Source organism: Eptatretus burgeri, chromosome 5 (genome assembly GCF_056783735.1).
Source record: "Eptatretus burgeri isolate ZD-2024b chromosome 5, Ebu_testis_v1, whole genome shotgun sequence".
Classification (NCBI taxonomy): domain Eukaryota; kingdom Metazoa; phylum Chordata; class Myxini; order Myxiniformes; family Myxinidae; genus Eptatretus; species Eptatretus burgeri.
This window is the reverse complement of record NC_140965.1, coordinates 4,177,884-4,197,151: the sequence shown is the minus strand read 5'-3', so window position 1 is coordinate 4,197,151 and position 19,268 is coordinate 4,177,884. Positions and strand designations below refer to the sequence as shown.

The window sequence follows — 19,268 nt, the reverse complement described above, 5'->3', positions numbered from 1 at the left end:
ATTTCTCTGGAATCAGTTGGGATTGGGGGGGGGGGTCGTTATGAAGACAGTCTTGTGAAAATGGGGTAATGGCATGAAAATGCATGAAAAAAAGGATTAAAAAAAAAAACACATAACTGGAGCCAGTACTACTGTGCCGTCTTCCAAAATGTGTTTTGATGTGTGTGTGGGGTGGCCTGGCAGGGATTGCAGGTGTGATCGAGTCTGTGTTTGTAATGTAAGAGCTATGGTTGGTGTCTACGGCAGAGGTGTATAAGGTGAACACGATCAGAGCTGGAGAGTAGTTGGTCTGTATCAATGATGGGTGGGAGTTTACTGCCCAGGATTTTTACCATATATATTATTCTACAACAGCAGGAAAGGATTAGAATAAAACGTGATGGATACACACACACACACACACACACACACACACACACACACACACACACACACATACACACATACACACACACACACACACACACACACACACACACACACACACACACACAGTCATATTTCCTCACAATTCTGCAATTATGTTTTTTAATTGTACAATATCAGCTATTCCTAAAATACAGAATTATAATTTAAAGCAATTATCTTCACTATTCTTTAGAGGGGCCACTTTTGCCAATAAGGTATCAATATGAGAGCCGCCACACCGCCTGCAGGACTCCGTAATGGCTGCTATTAGGCCCCCCTCCATGTACTCTTCTTCGTTGTGGTTACCTGGGGTGCAAACATAATTGTTTGTCAACTGCCATCTACTGATATAGTGATGTTACTTTTATGCTTCGTGTTGGAACACTCATTTGAAACCGTTGTGTCAATTTGATCGCATTTATGGCGGATTATGACGTGATGTTTATGATGTGGTTATGATGTGATGTTTTCACATTTGTGTATTATTGGCCGCACGTCAGGGGCCACACTTTAGGCCACCAGTGGCTTCATTGCAGTGGCCGTGCAATGAAGAACAGTGATTTAAAGGATTGCTGTAAAGATGTTAATTTCACATCATCCTTTGTTAAACTTTATTTACATTTTTTTCCTCGGCAAACCACATTTCAAAGTTGGCCTCCAAAGCCATCCACCGACTGGGTATCCATTGTATGAAGAAATCCTTACTTGGCACACCTGAACTCCTATCCACCTACAAAGCTTTCATCCACAACTTTATGGAGTACTGCTCTCCCCTCTGGGTTGGTTCCCCTACCTTACATCTTTCCCAACTTTATGCTATGAAAACCAAGGTCTTTAAGATTATTGGAATCTCTTTCGACGAAACTGAGTCTATGGGCTTATTACTTTGCCATCGCAAACAGGTCGGTGGTCTCTCTGTCTTCCACCACCTCCTTTCTGGTCTTTCACCCTCTACTTTTTCCCTGCTTTGTGCAGGGCTCACACGGTCCACCATCAACCCCCTTCTGGTGAAACTACCTAAATCCCGGATCCCTGTTCACCTCCAATCATTTATTCCTCTTTTTCCTGCCTGTGGAATCAACTTCCACATCCTCTTCAATCTTATTCTTCGCTCCAAGTTTTCAAGACAGTTGTTCACCACCATCTCAGATCGTCCCCAATCCAAAAACCATGATCTTTTCTAACCTTGTTAACCCCACCCTACTCCATCCATCCTTTCAAACTTCCAGTTTTCCCTCCTTGGGAGTTTCCTCCTGCATCCATTTTGTCCACTCCATGCATCCTCTGTGTCAAACTTGTCCACCCCATAATGCATATTTTGCGTCCTAATCCATTCAGTGCACCAGCTCTTCCATGAGCCGAGACTGTGTACACATTTTTTTTTTCTTTCTGAAAATCAGAAAAAAAACAGGGCTGGCCTGATCTCCACCACATTTTGCATACGTGTTGGTGGTACACAGGGTCAGATCATAGACACAATATTTCTTCTATATGTTGGATTGTGAGTTCCTCTTGATCATTCTCTTCCATTAATCTGTTAATGATTTGCCAAACCTCCTTTAGTTATTTTTTTAAGTATTGATCTTAATTCTAGTACTGTTAAGTAATCTACAGATATTTGGTTTAGTAAGATCTAATCACTCATTTACAATTTGACATGGTGTGTCTAACTGGATGTTTACGTCCATCACTGGCCAAAAAAAAAAAAGTTCCATCTGCGACAGAAGTAAATGTAAATGTCCTTTAATTTGACCATGTGATTCCAAATGTGAAGTCAGAATTGACTTAGCATGTCAGGATTTTTAGTTCCAGAAAAATAGCATTTTTCAGGTGTTGTTTGTTTTTTAAAACACCAAGCACATTTTCACAATATAAACACATCGTATAATATATAGTAACTGTTAACCATAAACTGAAGCACATTGAACAACATAAACACGTTGTATAAAGTATACATGGATTGTTTAGAAATGCTTTAAGCACTTGCTTTTACGTTTGTGACCAACAGTGTTTTGTCTCTGAAGAAAGCAGCAGTAGTCCCCCATCATTTTGGGGTTTGAACACCCCTGATAGCAAGTCTCAATTGTGCTCATAGCTTGTTGGAACCACTCACCATGCTTATTCCTCACAGCACCAAGGTTGCCTGGAAAGAAGTCCAAGTGTGAATGAAGAAAATGCAAAGACAGCTCAAGGTCCCTTCCAAGGTCATTTAACTCGTCCAGGTTGACGAGGTGAGGTTGTTTCACCGACTCCAACTCTGCTGGTTCGTAAAGCCCAGTATCATCAGTATCACTTTCAACGCTCACGGCAGCTGGTGGAACAGGTATGGGATTGTCCTAGTCATGTGGCCCAGATTTTTGTGCTGACTTGCAATCGAGATATGTTATCTTGTTTTTCTTTTTCTTTGTGAACCCAGCCACTTTAACCATGCACAAGGAACAATCATTTAGATGATTCTCGGGCTCCCGCCACACCATTGGGATGGCGACATTCGTTTCCCATTAAACCATTGTCAGTCCGGAGATACAAACAGTGCAACGTGTGTGTGGTGCCCATGTCTTGTCTTGGTCGCCCACCTTGCAACCGAAGTAGTACTTGTATGTGACCTTGAGATGATTGGTTATGTTTTTCCATTGGTTACAAGGCAGACACTTGCCACATATGTAGCAAAAGCAGTCTACACTGTTCGGACAAATTCGGCTATTCATATCAATATGAAATATAACGTTTCGGATCCGGGGTTCGAGTTTCGCCATGAAGGGAAGTGCTCGAGTTCCTTCTGAACACTCGGTCCTGAGGCCACCGAGCACAGATAACTCCACACTCCGGCGGGTTGTTCAGCAACCACAAATGCCCATTGGTACTGCCAATCCTGGCAGGGTTTCACTACTTCGTGTGGTACCTTACCTGTGGATAACCGCGCCAAGGGGGGTCTCGTGCCCTCAATGTGTACTTGTGTGGAACTGACCTATCGGGTGCAGCCGAGCGGAGCTGCCAAGTACGCACCGGTTAACAAGAGCCAATCGGTGGGGTAAAACTTCCCGGCTAGCACTACGTTCAGACTACACTGGACCAATGGAGGAAAAGACACGAGGAACTGGGTACATTTATACAAGTGAGTGTGAGGAAAAGCATGTGTACAAAAAGCAAACAATGGGTTTTATTACACAGGAATACATACAGCAGGGGAAAGCAAGGATCCGTGGGATGCGGCTAAAGAAATGCAAGTATTTACAAAAGAGGACACAGTGCAGAGCCAACCCGATCTAATACTACAATCTTATCTTATATTAACATTACAGGTGCCATCAGACAAATACCCGAGGAAATTAGAAAGCAAGAAAGTTTGAGGTGTTTTTGACCTCTTTTGTACCTGGCACAGTTGACAGGCCCATGCTTCCCAGTCACTTAGGAGGGGAAGGAGGGGAGGAAAACTGTGGTTGTCTCAGGTGCGTGGTTGGAGGAGGTACGAAGTGGTGATTGGTGGTGTAATGCAGTGAGGAAGGTGTAAAGATGGGGGTTTTGGAAACAATGAAAAGAACGTGTGAGGGGATAGACTACCGTGAGTGGAAATTGGTCTGTTCGTTAAGTGTTTAACAAGCTGCAACCGGTCCAGACGGCATCAGCCCACGTGTCCTCAAAGCCTGCTCTTCTGCTCTTGCTCACCCTCTCTCTGTTCTATTCACCCTCTCATTTGCCCAAGGTCATCTGCCATCTGCTTGGAAATCTGATAACATCACTGCCCTGCATAAAAAAGGTGCAAAAACAGATTCCTGTAACTACAGACCAATCAGCCTTCTCCCAATCATCAGCAAGGTGATGGAATCCATCATCGCTTCAGACATGAAATCCTTCCTCTTCTCCAATGGCTTGATTTCCAATCATCAATTTGGTTTCAGACCAGGTCACTCTACCCTGGATATGCTGCTTCTGCTCTCCCATCAATGGATGGAGGTCCTCAATGCCAGACAGGAAATCCGAGCCGTATCCCTGGACATATCACATGCTTTTGACACAGTCTGGCACCCTGCCCTACTCACCAAACTCTCTTCCCATGGTATTCAAGGCCATCTCCACTCATGGCTCGCAGACTTCCTCTCCTGTCGCAGTCAACGTGTGGCCCTAAATGGAGTTCTTTCATCCCCTCTTCCTGTGCAGGCTGGAGTTCCTCAAGGTAGCGTTCTGGGCCCTGTTCTTTTTCTGGTTTTCATCAATGATCTCTCGGACTCTCTGGAAAATCCTCTATTTCTCTTTGCCGACGACTCCACCCTCTGCCGTACCATCTGTCATCCCTCAGACCGGCAAGCAGCAGCTTCTTCGCTCACTGCAGATCTGGATAAAATCACAAACTGGTCCAACACGTGGAACATGTCTTTCAATCCAGACAAATCTCACACTCTCACTATGTCTCTTCGAAAGGACCGTTTACAAAACCCCCCCATCCACTTTCTCAACAATCCTCTGGAAGAAGTCTTTTCTTTCAAGCTTCTAGGTCTCACTATCTGCCATGACCTTTCCTGGGAAACTCACATTTCCAAACTCGCCTCAAAAGCCAGTCGCCGACTGGGAATCCTCCGTCGTGCTAAGTCCTTCCTCGGCCCTCTTGAGCTCCTGACCACTTACAAAGCTTTTGTCCGTAGCCTGATGGAGTACTGCTCTCCCCTCTGGGCTGGTGCTCCTGCCTCCCACCTTTCTCGGCTTCCCGCTGTCGAAACCAGGGCATTTAAGATCATCAGCATCTCCCGCAATGAAGCTGAGTCTTTGGGCCTCTCACTCAATCACCGCAGGTTGGTCGGTGGTCTTTCTGTCTTCTACCGACTCCTCTCCAGCCTTGCCCCCCCCTGCTCTCTCTGCGATTTGTCCCCACCACATTTCCACAGGGCGCTCAAGGTCCGCCAATAACCCCCTTCTGGTAAAACTACCAAAATCACGAATCACTGCTCATCTTCACTCTTTCATTCCTCTTTTTTCCCGCCTTTGGAATAAACTTCCTCACTCTATTCTTTCCCATTCTTCCCTCCAGGCTTTCAAAACAGCTGTTCACCACCACCTCTTATCTTCCCCCATCCAAATCCTCGATCTTTTCTACCCCCGATAATCCACCCAAGCCCACTTCCTTCATTTCTCCTGCTTTCCTTGCTGAAAGTCCCTGAAATGTCCATCTTCTCTTCGCCATGTTCCCCGTCCCATCCCCATCCCTCTCCCTTCCACAGTTCACCGAATGTGTCTGTTCCCCACTGTTTTGTCCCTTCCACTCCCGCCCCTCTTGTCTCATGCCTCCTTGCTGTGAGTTGTGTGTTAGCTCTCATACGAGCCTCGACCAAGGTATACAAAAAAAAAAAAAAAAAAAGCTAAGGCGGCGCTCGGTCTGGTGTCTCCCACTCGCAGATGGACTCCGTTCTGTTCCACCACTCCGTGACCCCAGGAATAAGAAAGGGCGGGCCAGACGAGAGAGAGAGAGAGAGAGAGAGAGAGAGAGAGAGAGAGAGAGAGAGAGAGAGAGAGAGAGAGAGAGAGAGAGAGAGAGAGAGAGAGAGAGAGAGAGAGAGAGAGAGAGAGAGAGAGAACAGAGCCATCTTTTATAATCCCCCAGTGGGGGCTGAATTTGGGAGGCAGAACAGGCAGGCTCTGGGCGTTTCCCCGTGCCCCCATTGGTGCATGGATGCTTGCACTGGAAATGCCCTCATTTGTTCTGCGCCTGGTCACACAATGGCTCTCCGAGAATAACATGGCTCCAGGGTATCTGGTGGTGCTCTCCGGCCATGAACACTAGCTGGACACCCAATGAGGGTTGCAGTTGAGCGGAATCCCCATGACGTTGAATTGTACCTAGCGCACACTCGTGTCCTGAGCTAGATGCCAGAATGTCCAGACCAGAGTATCTCTAATGGTCCGGGCTGCTCCCTTGTTCGCTGTTGGTCCCAAAAGGCAGTGTCGGCATTGGTGGTGGTGATGGTGGTCTCGCGAATCGGAGCGATTGTGTAGTGGTGAGCTCCCAGCATGGCAATTCCTGGTGGTTGAGGCAGTGGTTGTGGCAGTTAATGGCGAAGGTAAGAGAGCTTCGGTTGTGGGTTGATGTGGGGATTTTTAGGAAGGTGTTGTGGTGGTTGGATAAATGCTGTGGCATTGTGGTCTGGGTCTGGTGAAGGTTTGAGGTGAGCATCGGTTGGTTAATGGCGTGAGGCTTGAATGGAAATGGTGTGCTTATGCAAATGAGCTGCTTGCGTGCAGGCATGCGTTAAGGAGAGGTGGTGTGTGTGTGTGTGTGTGTGTGTGTGTGTGTGTGTGTGTGTGTGTGTGTGTGTGTGTGTGTGTGTGTGTGTGTGTGTGTGTGTGTGTGTGTGTGTGTGTGTGTAGTAAAGTAAATGAAGAATGGGAATAAAGACCTGCCGAAAAGCTCTCAATGCATTTTGTCCCATAAAGCCACTAGACAGAAGGGAAGGACTATCTAAAAGGAGTACTAATGAAATAACCGTCTCGGGAATGCTATATGTTGTGTGCCATTGCCTCGGCGGGAGTGCCGGCTTCACAGAGCCGCAACAATAATAATATTAAAATATAAAAACAATATTAAAACTAGAGGGGGAGCACTCGGGAGAGTGCAAAACCTCCGCCGCCAATACTGCTGGGTCACTCAAGTGAACCTTATATCTTATTCATTAAATATGTCAACAGTGCTGACAGAGTTATAGTTCTTTTCTCCATTTTTTTTTGGGGGGGGGGTTGGAAATCACTTAAAATATGTAGAAATGCAAAAAAGAATTTTTTTTTCTCTAACAATTTTTTGGGGGGGTTGGAAATCACAAAACATGTAGAAATGCCCAAAAATTCTTTTTTTTGGGTGGGGGTAACAATTTTGGGGGGGGGGTTGGAAATCACTTAAAACATGTAGAAATGCAAAAAAAATTTCTCTAACAATTTTTTTTGGGGGGGGGAGGTAACAAATTTTTTGGGGGGTCGAAATCACTTAAAATATGTAGAAATGCAAAAAAAAAATTTCTCTAACAATTTTTTTTTGGGGGGGTAACAATTTTGGGGGGTTGGAAATCACTTAAAACATGTAGAAATGAAAAAAAAATTTTTTTTCATTTTTGGGGGGGGTAACAATTTTTGGGGGGTTGGAAATCACTTAAAATATGTAGAAATGCAAAAAAATTTTCTCTAACAATTTCTTTTGGGGGGGGGGTAACAATTTTTTGGGGGGAAGGGTTGGAAATCACTTTAAACATGTAGAAATGCAAAAAAAATTCTTTCTTTTTGGGTGGGGGTAACAATTTTTTTTGGGGGGGGGTGGAAATCACTTAAAACATGTAGAAATGCAAAAAAAAATTTCCCCCCTTTTTTTGGGGGGGTAACAATTTTTTTGAGGGGGAGTTGGAAATCACTTAAAACATGTAGAAATGCAAAAAAAAAAATTTCCTCTAACAATTTTTTGGGGGGGAGGTAATTTTTTGGGGGGGTTGGAAATCACTTAAAATATGTGGAAATGCAAAAAAAAAAAATTTTTCTCTAACAATTTTTTTTTGGGTGGGTAATTTTTTTGGGGGGGTTGGAAATCACTTAAAACATGTAGAAATGCAAAAAAAAATTCTCTAACAATTTTTTTGGGGGGGGTTAACAATTTTTTTGGGGGGGTTGGAAATCGCTTAAAACATGTAGAAATGCAAAAAAAAAAATTTCTCTAACAATTTTTTTTGGGGGGTGGGTGGAAATCACTTAAAACATGTAGAAATGCAAAAAAAAAATTCCCCCCTTTATTGGGGGGGGTAACAATTTTTTTGAGGGGGAGTTGGAAATCACTTAAAACATGTAGAAATGCAAAAAAAAAAATTTCCTCTAACAATTTTTTGGGGGGGAGGTAATTTTTTGGGGGGGTTGGAAATCACTTAAAATATGTGGAAATGCAAAAAAAAAATTTTTTCTCTAACAATTTTTTTTTGGGTGGGTAATTTTTTGGGGGGGGGTTGGAAATCACTTAAAACATGTAGAAATGCAAAAAAAAATTCTCTAACAATTTTTTTGGGGGGGGGTTAACAATTTTTTTTGGGGGGTTGGAAATCGCTTAAAACATGTAGAAATGCAAAAAAAAAATTTCTCTAACAATTTTTTTTGGGGTGGGTGGAAATCACTTAAAATATGTAGAAATGCAAAAAAAATTTCCCCCTTTTTTTGGGGGGGGTAACAATTTTTTTGAGGGGGAGTTGGAAATCACTTAAAACATGTAGAAATGCAAAAAAAAAATTTCCTCTAACAATTTTTTGGGGGGGAGGTAATTTTTTGGGGGTTGGAAATCACTTAAAATATGTGGAAATGCAAAAAAAAATTTTTCTCTAACAATTTTTTTTGGGTGGGTAATTTTTTGGGGGTTGGAAATCACTTAAAACATGTAGAAATGCAAAAAAAAATTCTTTTTTCTCGAACAATTTTTTTTGGGGGGGGGGTTACAAATTTTTGGGGGGGTTGGAAATCACTTAAAACATGTAGAAATGCAAAAAAAATTTCTCTAACAATTTTTTTGGGGGTTGGAAATCACTTAAAACATGTAGAAATGCAAAAAAAAAAATTTCCCCCCTTTTTTGGGGGGGTAACAATTTTTTTGAGGGGGGGTTGGAAATCACTTAAAACATGTAGAAATGCAAAAAAAAAATTTCCTCTAACAATTTTTTGGGGGGGAGGTAACAATTTTTTTTGGGGGGGTTGGAAATCACTTAAAACATGTAGAAATGCAAAAAAAAAAAAAAATTTCTCTTAATTTTTTTTGGGGGGGGGGACCAAGTCCAAAATTTAATGGCATGATCCTTGGACCATACCTCACCCCCCCCCACCAAGTTTTGTCGAAATCTGTCGAGGAGTTTTTCCGTAATACTGTTTACAAACAAACAAACAAACAAAGAAACAGAAAGGGGTGAAAACAGTAACCTCCATCCATCTTCGAAGATGGTGGAGGTTAAAGAACACTCAAAATACAGTCGCATTGACCGTCGAGTCGCATTGTCTGTTCCAAACATTTTCGTCAAGCTAAAAATAATTAATTCAGATGAATCAGATTTCTGCCTAAATTGCTCTTGCTGTCCGTCATGGCAAAAAACAAATAAATAAAATCACTGCTGGTCAAGTGCAAGTAGTGGTAGTAGTGTGGTGGTGCTTTCAAATCGTGGTGCTGAACAGGTAATCAAACTTGACGAAGGGTATTACATCTTTCGTACTCTGAGAAATTTGCCTCCTTATGTAGTAAAATGAATTTTAATTAAATTTATAATGAGGTAAAATGCTCATTAGCCTTAGTGATTTAGAAAGAATTTAATAAATATATACTGGGAAAAGCAAGGAGAGAGGTTTGTACGCAGTGTGCACATTTTGCCAGAGTAGTAAAAATCTTGTCAACCTTATCTATGCTCCATTGTCCCACAGATGGCCTGAGCAAAGAATCACATTCCCTTACTCCCTCATCTGGACCATCTGGAGTAAAACTCAGATAAGGAACCGTTTTTCATGCTGTGTATGTGATCTTCACTTTACAAGACGCATCTGTGCTTTCTCAAAGCCTCTCTTTCTTTGTTCATGATTGATCAGTCCTTTCGAACTATAGCTCATAAAATATAACCATGCCTTGGTAAGATTACATATATACTCGATGTAACCCATGTAAGGGGAGAGACTGCCTGGGATTTGCAACAGGCTATGTGTGTACGTGTCGCCTTTTATTTCGTGACTGAATAAACAGTCTCAATTTAATTACAAAGTCCTTTCTGTTTCAAGGTGTTCAAAATATCCACGACACTTACTTGGAGATCGCAAGAACGACTTATTTGCAATGATTAGTCAGCTCGTTCTACCCCCGTGGTTTGCCTCTGTCCGCAGCTGATACGAAGTGGCCTGAATTGCTCAAAACTCTTGGAAAGTTATTCAAGAACATTGACTATGGGGACGATGACATTGCTAAGATGGACTGTAGTCCTGGAGCCAAGGGCAAAAAGTGGCATAAAAGGGCCCCAAAATCACTCTCCTGATTTGGATAGAGGACCATCTTGGACACATTTTGAGGGAGGGTGGACATCCTGAAACCCGGCAGTAAACCCAGAATTCATGGTTTTGTCAGAATTGCTAGACTAAAACCGTGGCAAAAGTTAGGGGTAGAGGAGATTCAAATTGACAAAGCGTCACAAGGAAACAACCTATGGTAACATATTACCACTTAGAATTGAGCTTATAGAGTCACCTATAGGATGAATGTAGGCACGATCTGATTGGTTTAAGTTCAAGGTCACCAGAGGTCAAAATATGACGTCATTTGACTCTTGCCCAAAATCTGGACCCTAAAAAAACTAAAATGACCCCCAAAATAATGTAAATGAATGGATTTTTCATTTATTGATCAATTCTTGTACAGAACAAGATAGGTAAGTTTTTGAAACCAGTGGTGGGAAATGTACATGTACATTAACCCTTTGGGGTCCAATTTATATCTTGCTGAAATTCGAAAAAAGAACGAAAATGGCCATTCGGAGGCGAAAAGTTCAACTCACTTAAAATGTCAACATTTTGTGAATAAATGTCTTGGAATCATTGAGAGGTGTTAGGCAAGGCAAACCCCCTCTCATTACAGAAATATTTCGAAGCGACCCAGGCGCCGTGCGAATCCCGAGATTCGAAGCTGTGTCTGGGTGACAGAGGCTAGCCCTGGACGGGGAATCTACCTGGGGCACTCCCAGGTGGGAATCCCCAGTTAAAACATCGGTCTGCATGGCATCATGAAGCTCATCTAATCAGCTCATCGATTTTCATGGAAATTGCATCAGGTAAGTACATTAGTTAAACAATGGTGCTAAATATTAACTGATTGTATACATATTGCATAGCAAACCATTGCCGTACAGCATAAAATTCACGCAGATTGTCCCCAAAGAATGGAGGAAAATACCATCAAGAAATCCATGTGATTGATGACACTGTAAATTCTGTCAAAAAGATGACTGATCTGTCTCAGTTTATGGGAAGTTGTTCCCACAACCGTGTTCCACAAACATCAGATCCGCGGAATACCTAAAGGTCTCGCCTATAGCTATTCTATGGGCCCTAATCAATATGTCACGAGTTAGCACAGTAGTGCTGGTGGTTTGGAAATGGGGCCCCACTATGGACACTGTAAGATTTTAATTGCAAGCTCATTCTGTTTTCCAGGAAATGAGATGGCTGATTTACCAAGTAAACGGCTGAGGACGACGTCGCCATCACCGACCCTCTCCAACAATACCGAGAAGTGAATCATATGTCAGAAGACTGATCTTGAACATGAAACTACGAAGCACAGACAATGGTAGGGCACGAATAATCGAAGCAGCAGGCATTAGAAAGGACATTGTTTTTGAAAGACTGAAGCAAGCTTACCACAGTAAAATTACGTATCATGTTAGCAATGACTGTTACAAAAAGTACACACATAAGAAGATACTTAAAAAAACTTAGGCAATCAAACTTCAGCTCCACTGCAGCTGACCCAGGTAATGCTAACCCCAGCCCAAGGTAGAGTACCTCGTCTGCTGACCAACGGTCACTACGGTCAATAGCAGCCTCACGGGATTCAGCATGTCGGTCAGAGGACGTCGATCTCTTCGCAAAAAAGTATTTTGTATGTGGAAATGCAAAACATAACAACGTGTACACCAAGTACTGAATATCTGAAAAAGAAAGAGCAGAATCGTTCCTCCAGGCAGCTTCCTTACTTCAGGATGAAGTTTTTACACGGACATGTGATCTTCAAGATGTAAATGCCGTGTTTGGAGCAGATTTGTACTGCCACAAACAGTGTATCCGAAATTGCATCAGGAAGGGGAGAACTATCCTCCGAATCTGTGTCATCATGTCCAACAAATTCTGTTCCACAAGAGGGAAGCGCTGTTCCAAAAGCATCAGGCGGAAGCCAGGAATTGGATTTGGACACGTTGAAGAGTTGTGGTGCCCAATTGAGACGGTGTATCTTAGAACAGGATTTGAAACTGGACAACAAATTCTGTGATGCCAGTGAACTAGAAAAGGCATACAAAGACATTGTGATTCCGAAGTTAGTTGCAGATTTCTTCTCTGAACTTTTTGACATTGACGTTAAGTGCAATGACATCGACAGTGAGGATCAACTTGAAAACACTGAAATGAACTCTGAAACTGCTAAATTGAAAAAGATCTTGTCTGTGTATCAAATAATCTTCTACATTTTGAACAATGGTAGAAAACGAACTCCGCTACACATGATGAATTCTGAATCAATTTACAATGCTTGCAGGTCAAAAACCGTGATTTATAGCCTGAATCGGTTTGGACTGGCAATTAGCTACGATGAGATTCTCCGATATTATTCAGACATGGCATCATTTGTTACTGAATCAAGCCAGGGTTGGGTCCCTCTCCCTAGTATGTTTAATCCTGCCGAATTCACCATTCGATAACTTTGACCATGAGGAAGCCACACTGTCTGGTATTGGGGGGAGTCATGATACTGTCCTGATTGTTATGCAGGACAAATCACATGGAGTGTCAGATAGCATGGGTAAACCGAATATGTCTGAGATGGGTGTAACACACCGAGAAAGACAATTCAAAGAAGAACTAGCTTGTCAAGTGCTGAAAAGTTACACCAAACCTACAAAGAAGCCCAACCTTTCATCACAGTACGAGGTTCCCAAGGATTTGTTCAAAATGGATCAGAGCGACTCCGACTCTATCAGGAAGAAAGATGTTGCATGGGTTTTGAGCAGATTGGATCTGGCAGACTTGAATGAAGACTGCATCAAAGAAACAAGCCTGGACCAAACAATGCCATCCTGGAGTGCCTTCAACTCCCTTGTCACTAATGAGAATGTGGCGCAGAAAATCATAGGGTTTCTGCCCGTTCTTCCATACCCTGTGACGGAATATGCCACGGTATGCACAGCCCTCAAGAATTTCCAAGATGTTCTAAGTCAGTTGAAACAGTCTCACTTGTCAACAAGCCTTGATCCATGATATGATAGAGTACATCAAGCAACATGAAAATCCAGTGACCGTATCCACGGACGGAGACCACGATGAGCAGCAGACGCTGCACAACATCTTCACCCAAGAAATCATGTCACCTGCAATCCGAGAGAATCTTCTCAAGTTCGAAACCAATTGTAACATACAGTGTGAAACATTCCGCATGGAAAGGTTTGTAACAATGACAAGATCGGTATTTGACACAATCCATAAAAACAATCTGAAGACGTTCAAATCAATGAAGTCTGAGAAAAACAGCAGCCAGACGAAAGACAAGGTGAGCAAAAAGCAATTGGCAGAAACACAGAAGATCTTCAATATTGCCCGTGTCCGAGAATATGATATGAAGGATTTAAGCTTTGAACTGGTCGATAGTAGTTATCTATTCGATGGAGATGGACTTATGAATACACCCAACAAAAGTGACCTGTGCACCGAGTTAGAGAAAAATCTTGAGAAAAAGGACTATGTATCACCATCGAAGTGGAAACCGGAAAAGACTGCCAGCATCATTTATGTAATGGGATGCCTACGTCGCATGCGCATAGCCTCGGTGAAAACCTTTGGAGAACTTTGCACGAACTTCCTTGATATGACACTTGGACTTTGTGGCAATTCCAACCGCATTGACTATGTCTTTGACACATATTTGGAGGGTTCCGTGAAAGACAGTGAAAGAGCACAGAGGTATAGCTGCAGTCCCATCGATCTGAATGTAATGTGTGGAGATACACATTTGCCTGTTACAATGGACGCCTTCTGGGCATCCTCTACCAACAAAGCCAAGGTACAAGGTTTACTTCGAAGCCACATCTTGGGGTACCCAAGGGCGATGACAGATGTCGTCGTCAGTGGTGTGGGTGTGTCTCCTGAAATGGAACCATGCAGAGCCATTTTGAGTGACTGTGATACTACATTGGCTGATTTAGATGTTGATATCAAAGAGGCAGATGTGAGGATGATACCTCATACTCTTCATGCTGTCAATTGTGGAGCAACCAGAGTTGTTCTGCTATCTAGCGACACCGATGTGATGGCCTTGGATTGCATTACTGGAACATTCTGAAATGTCATGGTTTGAAAGAACTATGGATGAGAGCTGGTATGGGGAATACCATGACGTATATACCTCTTCATACCTTGGCGGATAGGTTGGACACACATGTCTGCAAAGTTCTCATCCGACTTCATCACCTTACTGGCTGTGATTCAACAAGCAAATTCGGTACAAAAGCTGCTGGTCTGAAGGCAAATCCAGGACATTATCTCTGTGACTTTGGAAAGGACCCAAATGATATTGACTTTGGCTTGGTCGAAGAGTTTCTTGTCAATGTGGACAAATTGGGCACGCATTGTAAATCGATGGATGAGCTGAGGTACCACCTCTACCACCACAGCAAGAAAACTATCTTGGACCTACCTCCCACTAGCCATTCAATCAAAGGAGATATCCTTCGAGCATTCCATGGCACATACTTGCAGTTACACTGCTTAGATAGACCGCAACTAGATCCACAAAGCTTCGGGTTTAGCCAAGAAGATGGTATCATGCAACCGGATCAACTCCAGATCTTGCTACCAGATGATTTCCCCATGCCATGTAAATGCAAATCTTGTGCTACCAAACGCTGTCTTTGCCGACAACTTGGCATCAGCTGTTGCCCTTATTGTAGCTGTCAGGGATCCAATAAGGGCTGTAAAAATCCAATATGATACAAGTACAAGCAAATCACTGTCCCCAGCCCCACCCCTTTGTCTATACCGAATCAACGGGTAGAGTTCTGATTTGGATGTTTCCTTGGTAAACACTTTAAGATTCCCTGTCCAGGGCTTGTATAGATGACTCATGAAACTGTATCATGAGATATCAGAAAACTGAGAAAAATAATTATTACATGTATTATTATTATTCAGGCCGACTAATTCTTTAAACTTTGAGCACATAATTCAGCAACAGAATAAATAGATAAAACACCTGGTTTGGTGACTATTCCATTTGACCCCCCAGGGCACCCTATCCATACCTACTACGAATTGGTTTCCTTGCCCAACACCTCTCAATTTGATAGAGAGTGATTCCAGGACATTTATTCACAAAATGTTGACATTTTAAGTGAGTTGAACTTTTCGCCTCCGAATGGCCATTTTCGTTCTTTTTTCGAATTTCAGCATGATATAAATTGGACCCCGAAGGGTTAATGTACATGTACATTTCCCACCACTGGTTTCAAAAAATTAACTATCTTGTTCTGTACAGGAATTGATCAATAAATGAAAAATCCATTCATTTACATTATTTTGGGGGTCGTTTTAGTTTTTTAGGGTCCAGATTTGGGGCAAGTCAAATGATGTCATATTTTGACCTCTGGTGACCTTGAACTTAATCAGATCGTGCCTACATTCATCCTATAGGTGACTCTATAAGCTCAATTCTAAGTGGTAATATGTTACCATAGGTTGTTTCCTTGTGACGCTTTGTCAATTTGAATCTCCTCTACCCCTAACTTTTGCCACGGTTTTAGTCTCCAGCAATTCTGACAAAACCATGAATTCTGGGTTTACTGCCGGGTTTCAGGATGTCCACCTTCCCTCAAAATGTGTCCAAGATGGTCCTCTATCCAAATCAGGAGAGTGATTTTGGGGCCCTTTTATGCCATGTTTTGCCCTTGGCTCCAGGACTACTGGCATGATTGTTAGATTGTTTGACCATCGTGTTCAGCAGTTTATTCGCACGGTTCTTAAAAATCCTCATGCTCCTCTTGGTGTGCTCTCTGATTACTTCTACCGTGTTGAATTTCAACAGCGAGGCTCTCCACACGTCCACATGTTGATGTGGGTCAAAGATGCTCCAAATCCTGACACAGCTAGTGATGAAGAAATCGTGGATTTCATTGACAATGTGCCTGATGTGCCTGATGACCAGAAGGATCTGCTGAAATTCCAAATCCATCACCACTCAAAAACTTGTCGCATAAAGGGAGAAGTCATCTGTCATTTAAATTTCCCAATTCCACCAATGAAGGAAACTACTCTCCTGAGACCATTAATAGGGCCTGATGAAGAACACCCTGTGTGATGCATCAAGTCCTATAAGCGCATTGAAGCAAAACTAGCAGACATGAAAGAAGGTTCAGACATGTCATTCGACCAGTTTCTTCTTGAACTCGACATGACTGAGTCGCAATGCAAAGCTGCCATCACGTCGTTCCTCAAAGCTCGTAAAGTATTTTTGCAAAGAGAGCCCAGGTTCAGATCTGGTGACTGAAAAGACCATGACATATGGATAACATCATTGTCATGTTCATCAAACCATTGGGTGACCGACCACACGTGTTCGGTGGATGGGGACATTGGGGGTTCTCCTCTTGCAGCCATGCGAGCGATAATTATAGGCAATCAGGCCTGTGCAGCATTTTTATACATAACCCTAATCATGCTGGGATATTATTTGCTGAATTAACACATGGGTCACACCTGTGTGGAGGCTGTTGCTTGGTGTCCCTCCTTTACCCAGGTGTTTCCATTTTTTTGTCCACTACCTGTATATCCAGGATGTATTCCAATGTCCTTGCAATTGTATAGGATGAACCATACATGCTCATATGGGAAGACCAAGTAGGCCAACCCGTATTCTGTTGGACCTTGTATCGATGTGGGTTACCAGTCCAAAGCACATCGGATCATGAACATTTCAGATCATGACCTGATGAGACCATAACCATAAGCAAATCAAATACTCCCTCACATTTCTTTACCATGACCCATCTCTTCTCTCCAACCACCTTGGTCCATGGCTAATTTGGTTGAGCAAAGAAAACATTTGAATAAAATAACATATTGTTGCAGTTGTGGGAGTAGATGGAGGAATTTCATAGGAAAGTTAGGATCGAATAGTTGTTTGGTCCGTGGATGCGTAAGAGACATCTCAATGTTATCAAGTTGGGAAACTGTGAGCTGAAGTGTAACGTATCAGGGGTGGTGCGGTGTCAATTAGATAGGGATTAAGGATAAGTTCCCCCAAGATGTAATTGCCCCTCTGTGACTTTTCCCTATGTTTTTGTATTACAAACTATGAAAGAAGTGCGTTTTTATAATAACCACAACGATAACAAAAAGCGAGCCAGGCGTGCAAAACAGACTCTGCCTTCTCGGATTTGGTGCGAGAAAGCCACGCCTGGAGGTGAACGGTTGTTTAGTGATGTCGGGGAGAGAGAGAGAGAGAGAGAGAGAGAGAGAGAGAGAGAGAGAGAGAGAGAGAGAGAGAGAGAGAGAGAGAGAGAGAGAGAGAGAGAGAGAGAGAGAGAGAGAGAGAGAGAGAGAGAGAGAGAGAGAGAGAGAGAGAGAGAGAGAGAGAGAGAGAGAGAGAGAGAGAGAGAGAGAGAGAGAGAGAGAGAGAGAGAGAGAGAGAGAGAGAGAGAGAGAGAGAGAGAGAGAGAGAGAGAGAGAGAGAGAGAGAGAGAGAGAGAGAGAGAGAGAGAGAGAGAGAGGAAGGAACGCATGAGTGCAGAGTGAGGGACGCACGCGGTCAAGAGAGAACGTAGCTAGATGGCCTGTAAGAACAGGGCTTTACAGCTGGCTTTCCTTCGACGCATGAAGAAGACACGATTCTCGTATTCTTGCTGAGGCAAAATGGCCAGCGTACTGAGCAAGATGCTAGCCATTGATTTTTCGGCAGTACCGTGAAGTGTGTACATTTCTGAGGAGGGAAGGAGAGCACGCCTCGCGTCCTGATCACGGCATCTCAGAAATCATCTCATCGTGTGGGCGATCGTGAACAGACCGGGTGCAAGAGAGGAACGGTCGGCATATTCGCTCGTGAAATGAAGCCGCACGGGGTCTATGAACCTTGGTGTTGAATACTGCTCACGAATCGCCTGACGTACGTTTTCCCAGTGTGAGAGCGCGGCTTGGCGCTATATTCTGCGTGCCTCTCCACGTGCAGGATGAAGTGACTCGATCACAAATTCCATAAAGACCATCTCTGGACCAACCTAAGTGCCAGAATAAAGGAAGAATTTTCTTTTATTTCGTTTTTCCATTGAATTTAAGTCCGTGTCGAGGTGCCTTGACTGATTTATTTACATCACATTATTGTCCCTTGTAATTGTCCATTTTCATTAAATTCCGCAGTTATTTTAAGTTGCTGTGTTCGTGTATTTGCCGTGGGTTTCGAGTATAACCCCCCGTGCTGTGCTTCCCCGTGCCTCTGTCGTTCCGCCATTGCGCCCTACCCCTCCCACTCGTGTTATAATCTCCGAGGATCAACGTGTGTCCGCCTCCTTAGAAGGAAAACCGCTCAGCTATCCGGGCTGGCGGTGTTAACCGCCCGTCACCACAATTTGGGTTGGGGGGATTAACTGAACCACCAGTACCGCGACAATATAATAAATAAATAAATAAATATACATGTCTGCATTTTGCATTGTGGTTATTAATTAGTGACACTTATTTAATCATTTAACCATGCCCTTTTATTTCTCATGTTCATTTCTGCAATTATTTGGATGGTGCAACAAAAGCCACCGCTTCACAATGCATTTCTGTGATTTATTAGAAATAGGTGAGTAAGCCATAATTTGGATTCCAACTCAGAAAAGTGCATTTTTAAAAGTCACGATCTACAGAGTGGCCACAAAGTTCCTATGCACACAGTTAGAATTTATCTGTATGCTTCCCTCCATTCTCAGCAGAAATTTGAATTTTTCTCCATGTTCGTCTGGACATCTTCTTCCATGTTGAGGGTTGGAGGTCATAAAAGCAGCCCCTGACAGCTGTTTAAAACTTTTGTCCGCAACCTGATGGAGTACTGCTCTCCCCTCTGGGCTGGTTCTCCCACCTCTCACATTTCT

At 43.0% G+C, this 19,268-nt stretch overlaps 2 protein-coding genes across 3 annotated transcripts in view; one reads left to right on the top strand and one right to left on the bottom strand.

The window, feature by feature from the left end:
* Positions 1-19,268, bottom strand: part of RAD51C (RAD51 paralog C) — a 100,353-nt gene that overhangs the window by 61,842 nt on the left and 19,243 nt on the right. Inside the window, exon 2 of one of the 2 annotated variants that reach the window (XM_085880477.1) lies at positions 2,522-2,719. The exons of the other annotated variant lie outside the window; for it this stretch is intronic. The gene's annotated coding sequence lies outside the window, so the exon portion shown is untranslated. The remainder of the gene's footprint in view (positions 1-2,521; positions 2,720-19,268) is intronic. 2 annotated transcript variants of the gene reach the window in all.
* LOC147025736 (uncharacterized) lies at positions 2,595-17,754 on the top strand. Its single transcript, XM_085880481.1, has 3 exons — positions 2,595-2,731; positions 9,820-11,207; positions 11,590-17,754. The coding sequence occupies exon 3, from the start codon at positions 13,409-13,411 to the stop codon at positions 14,483-14,485; it is 1,077 nt and encodes a 358-aa protein (XP_085736607.1). The 5' UTR covers positions 2,595-2,731; positions 9,820-11,207; positions 11,590-13,408; the 3' UTR covers positions 14,486-17,754.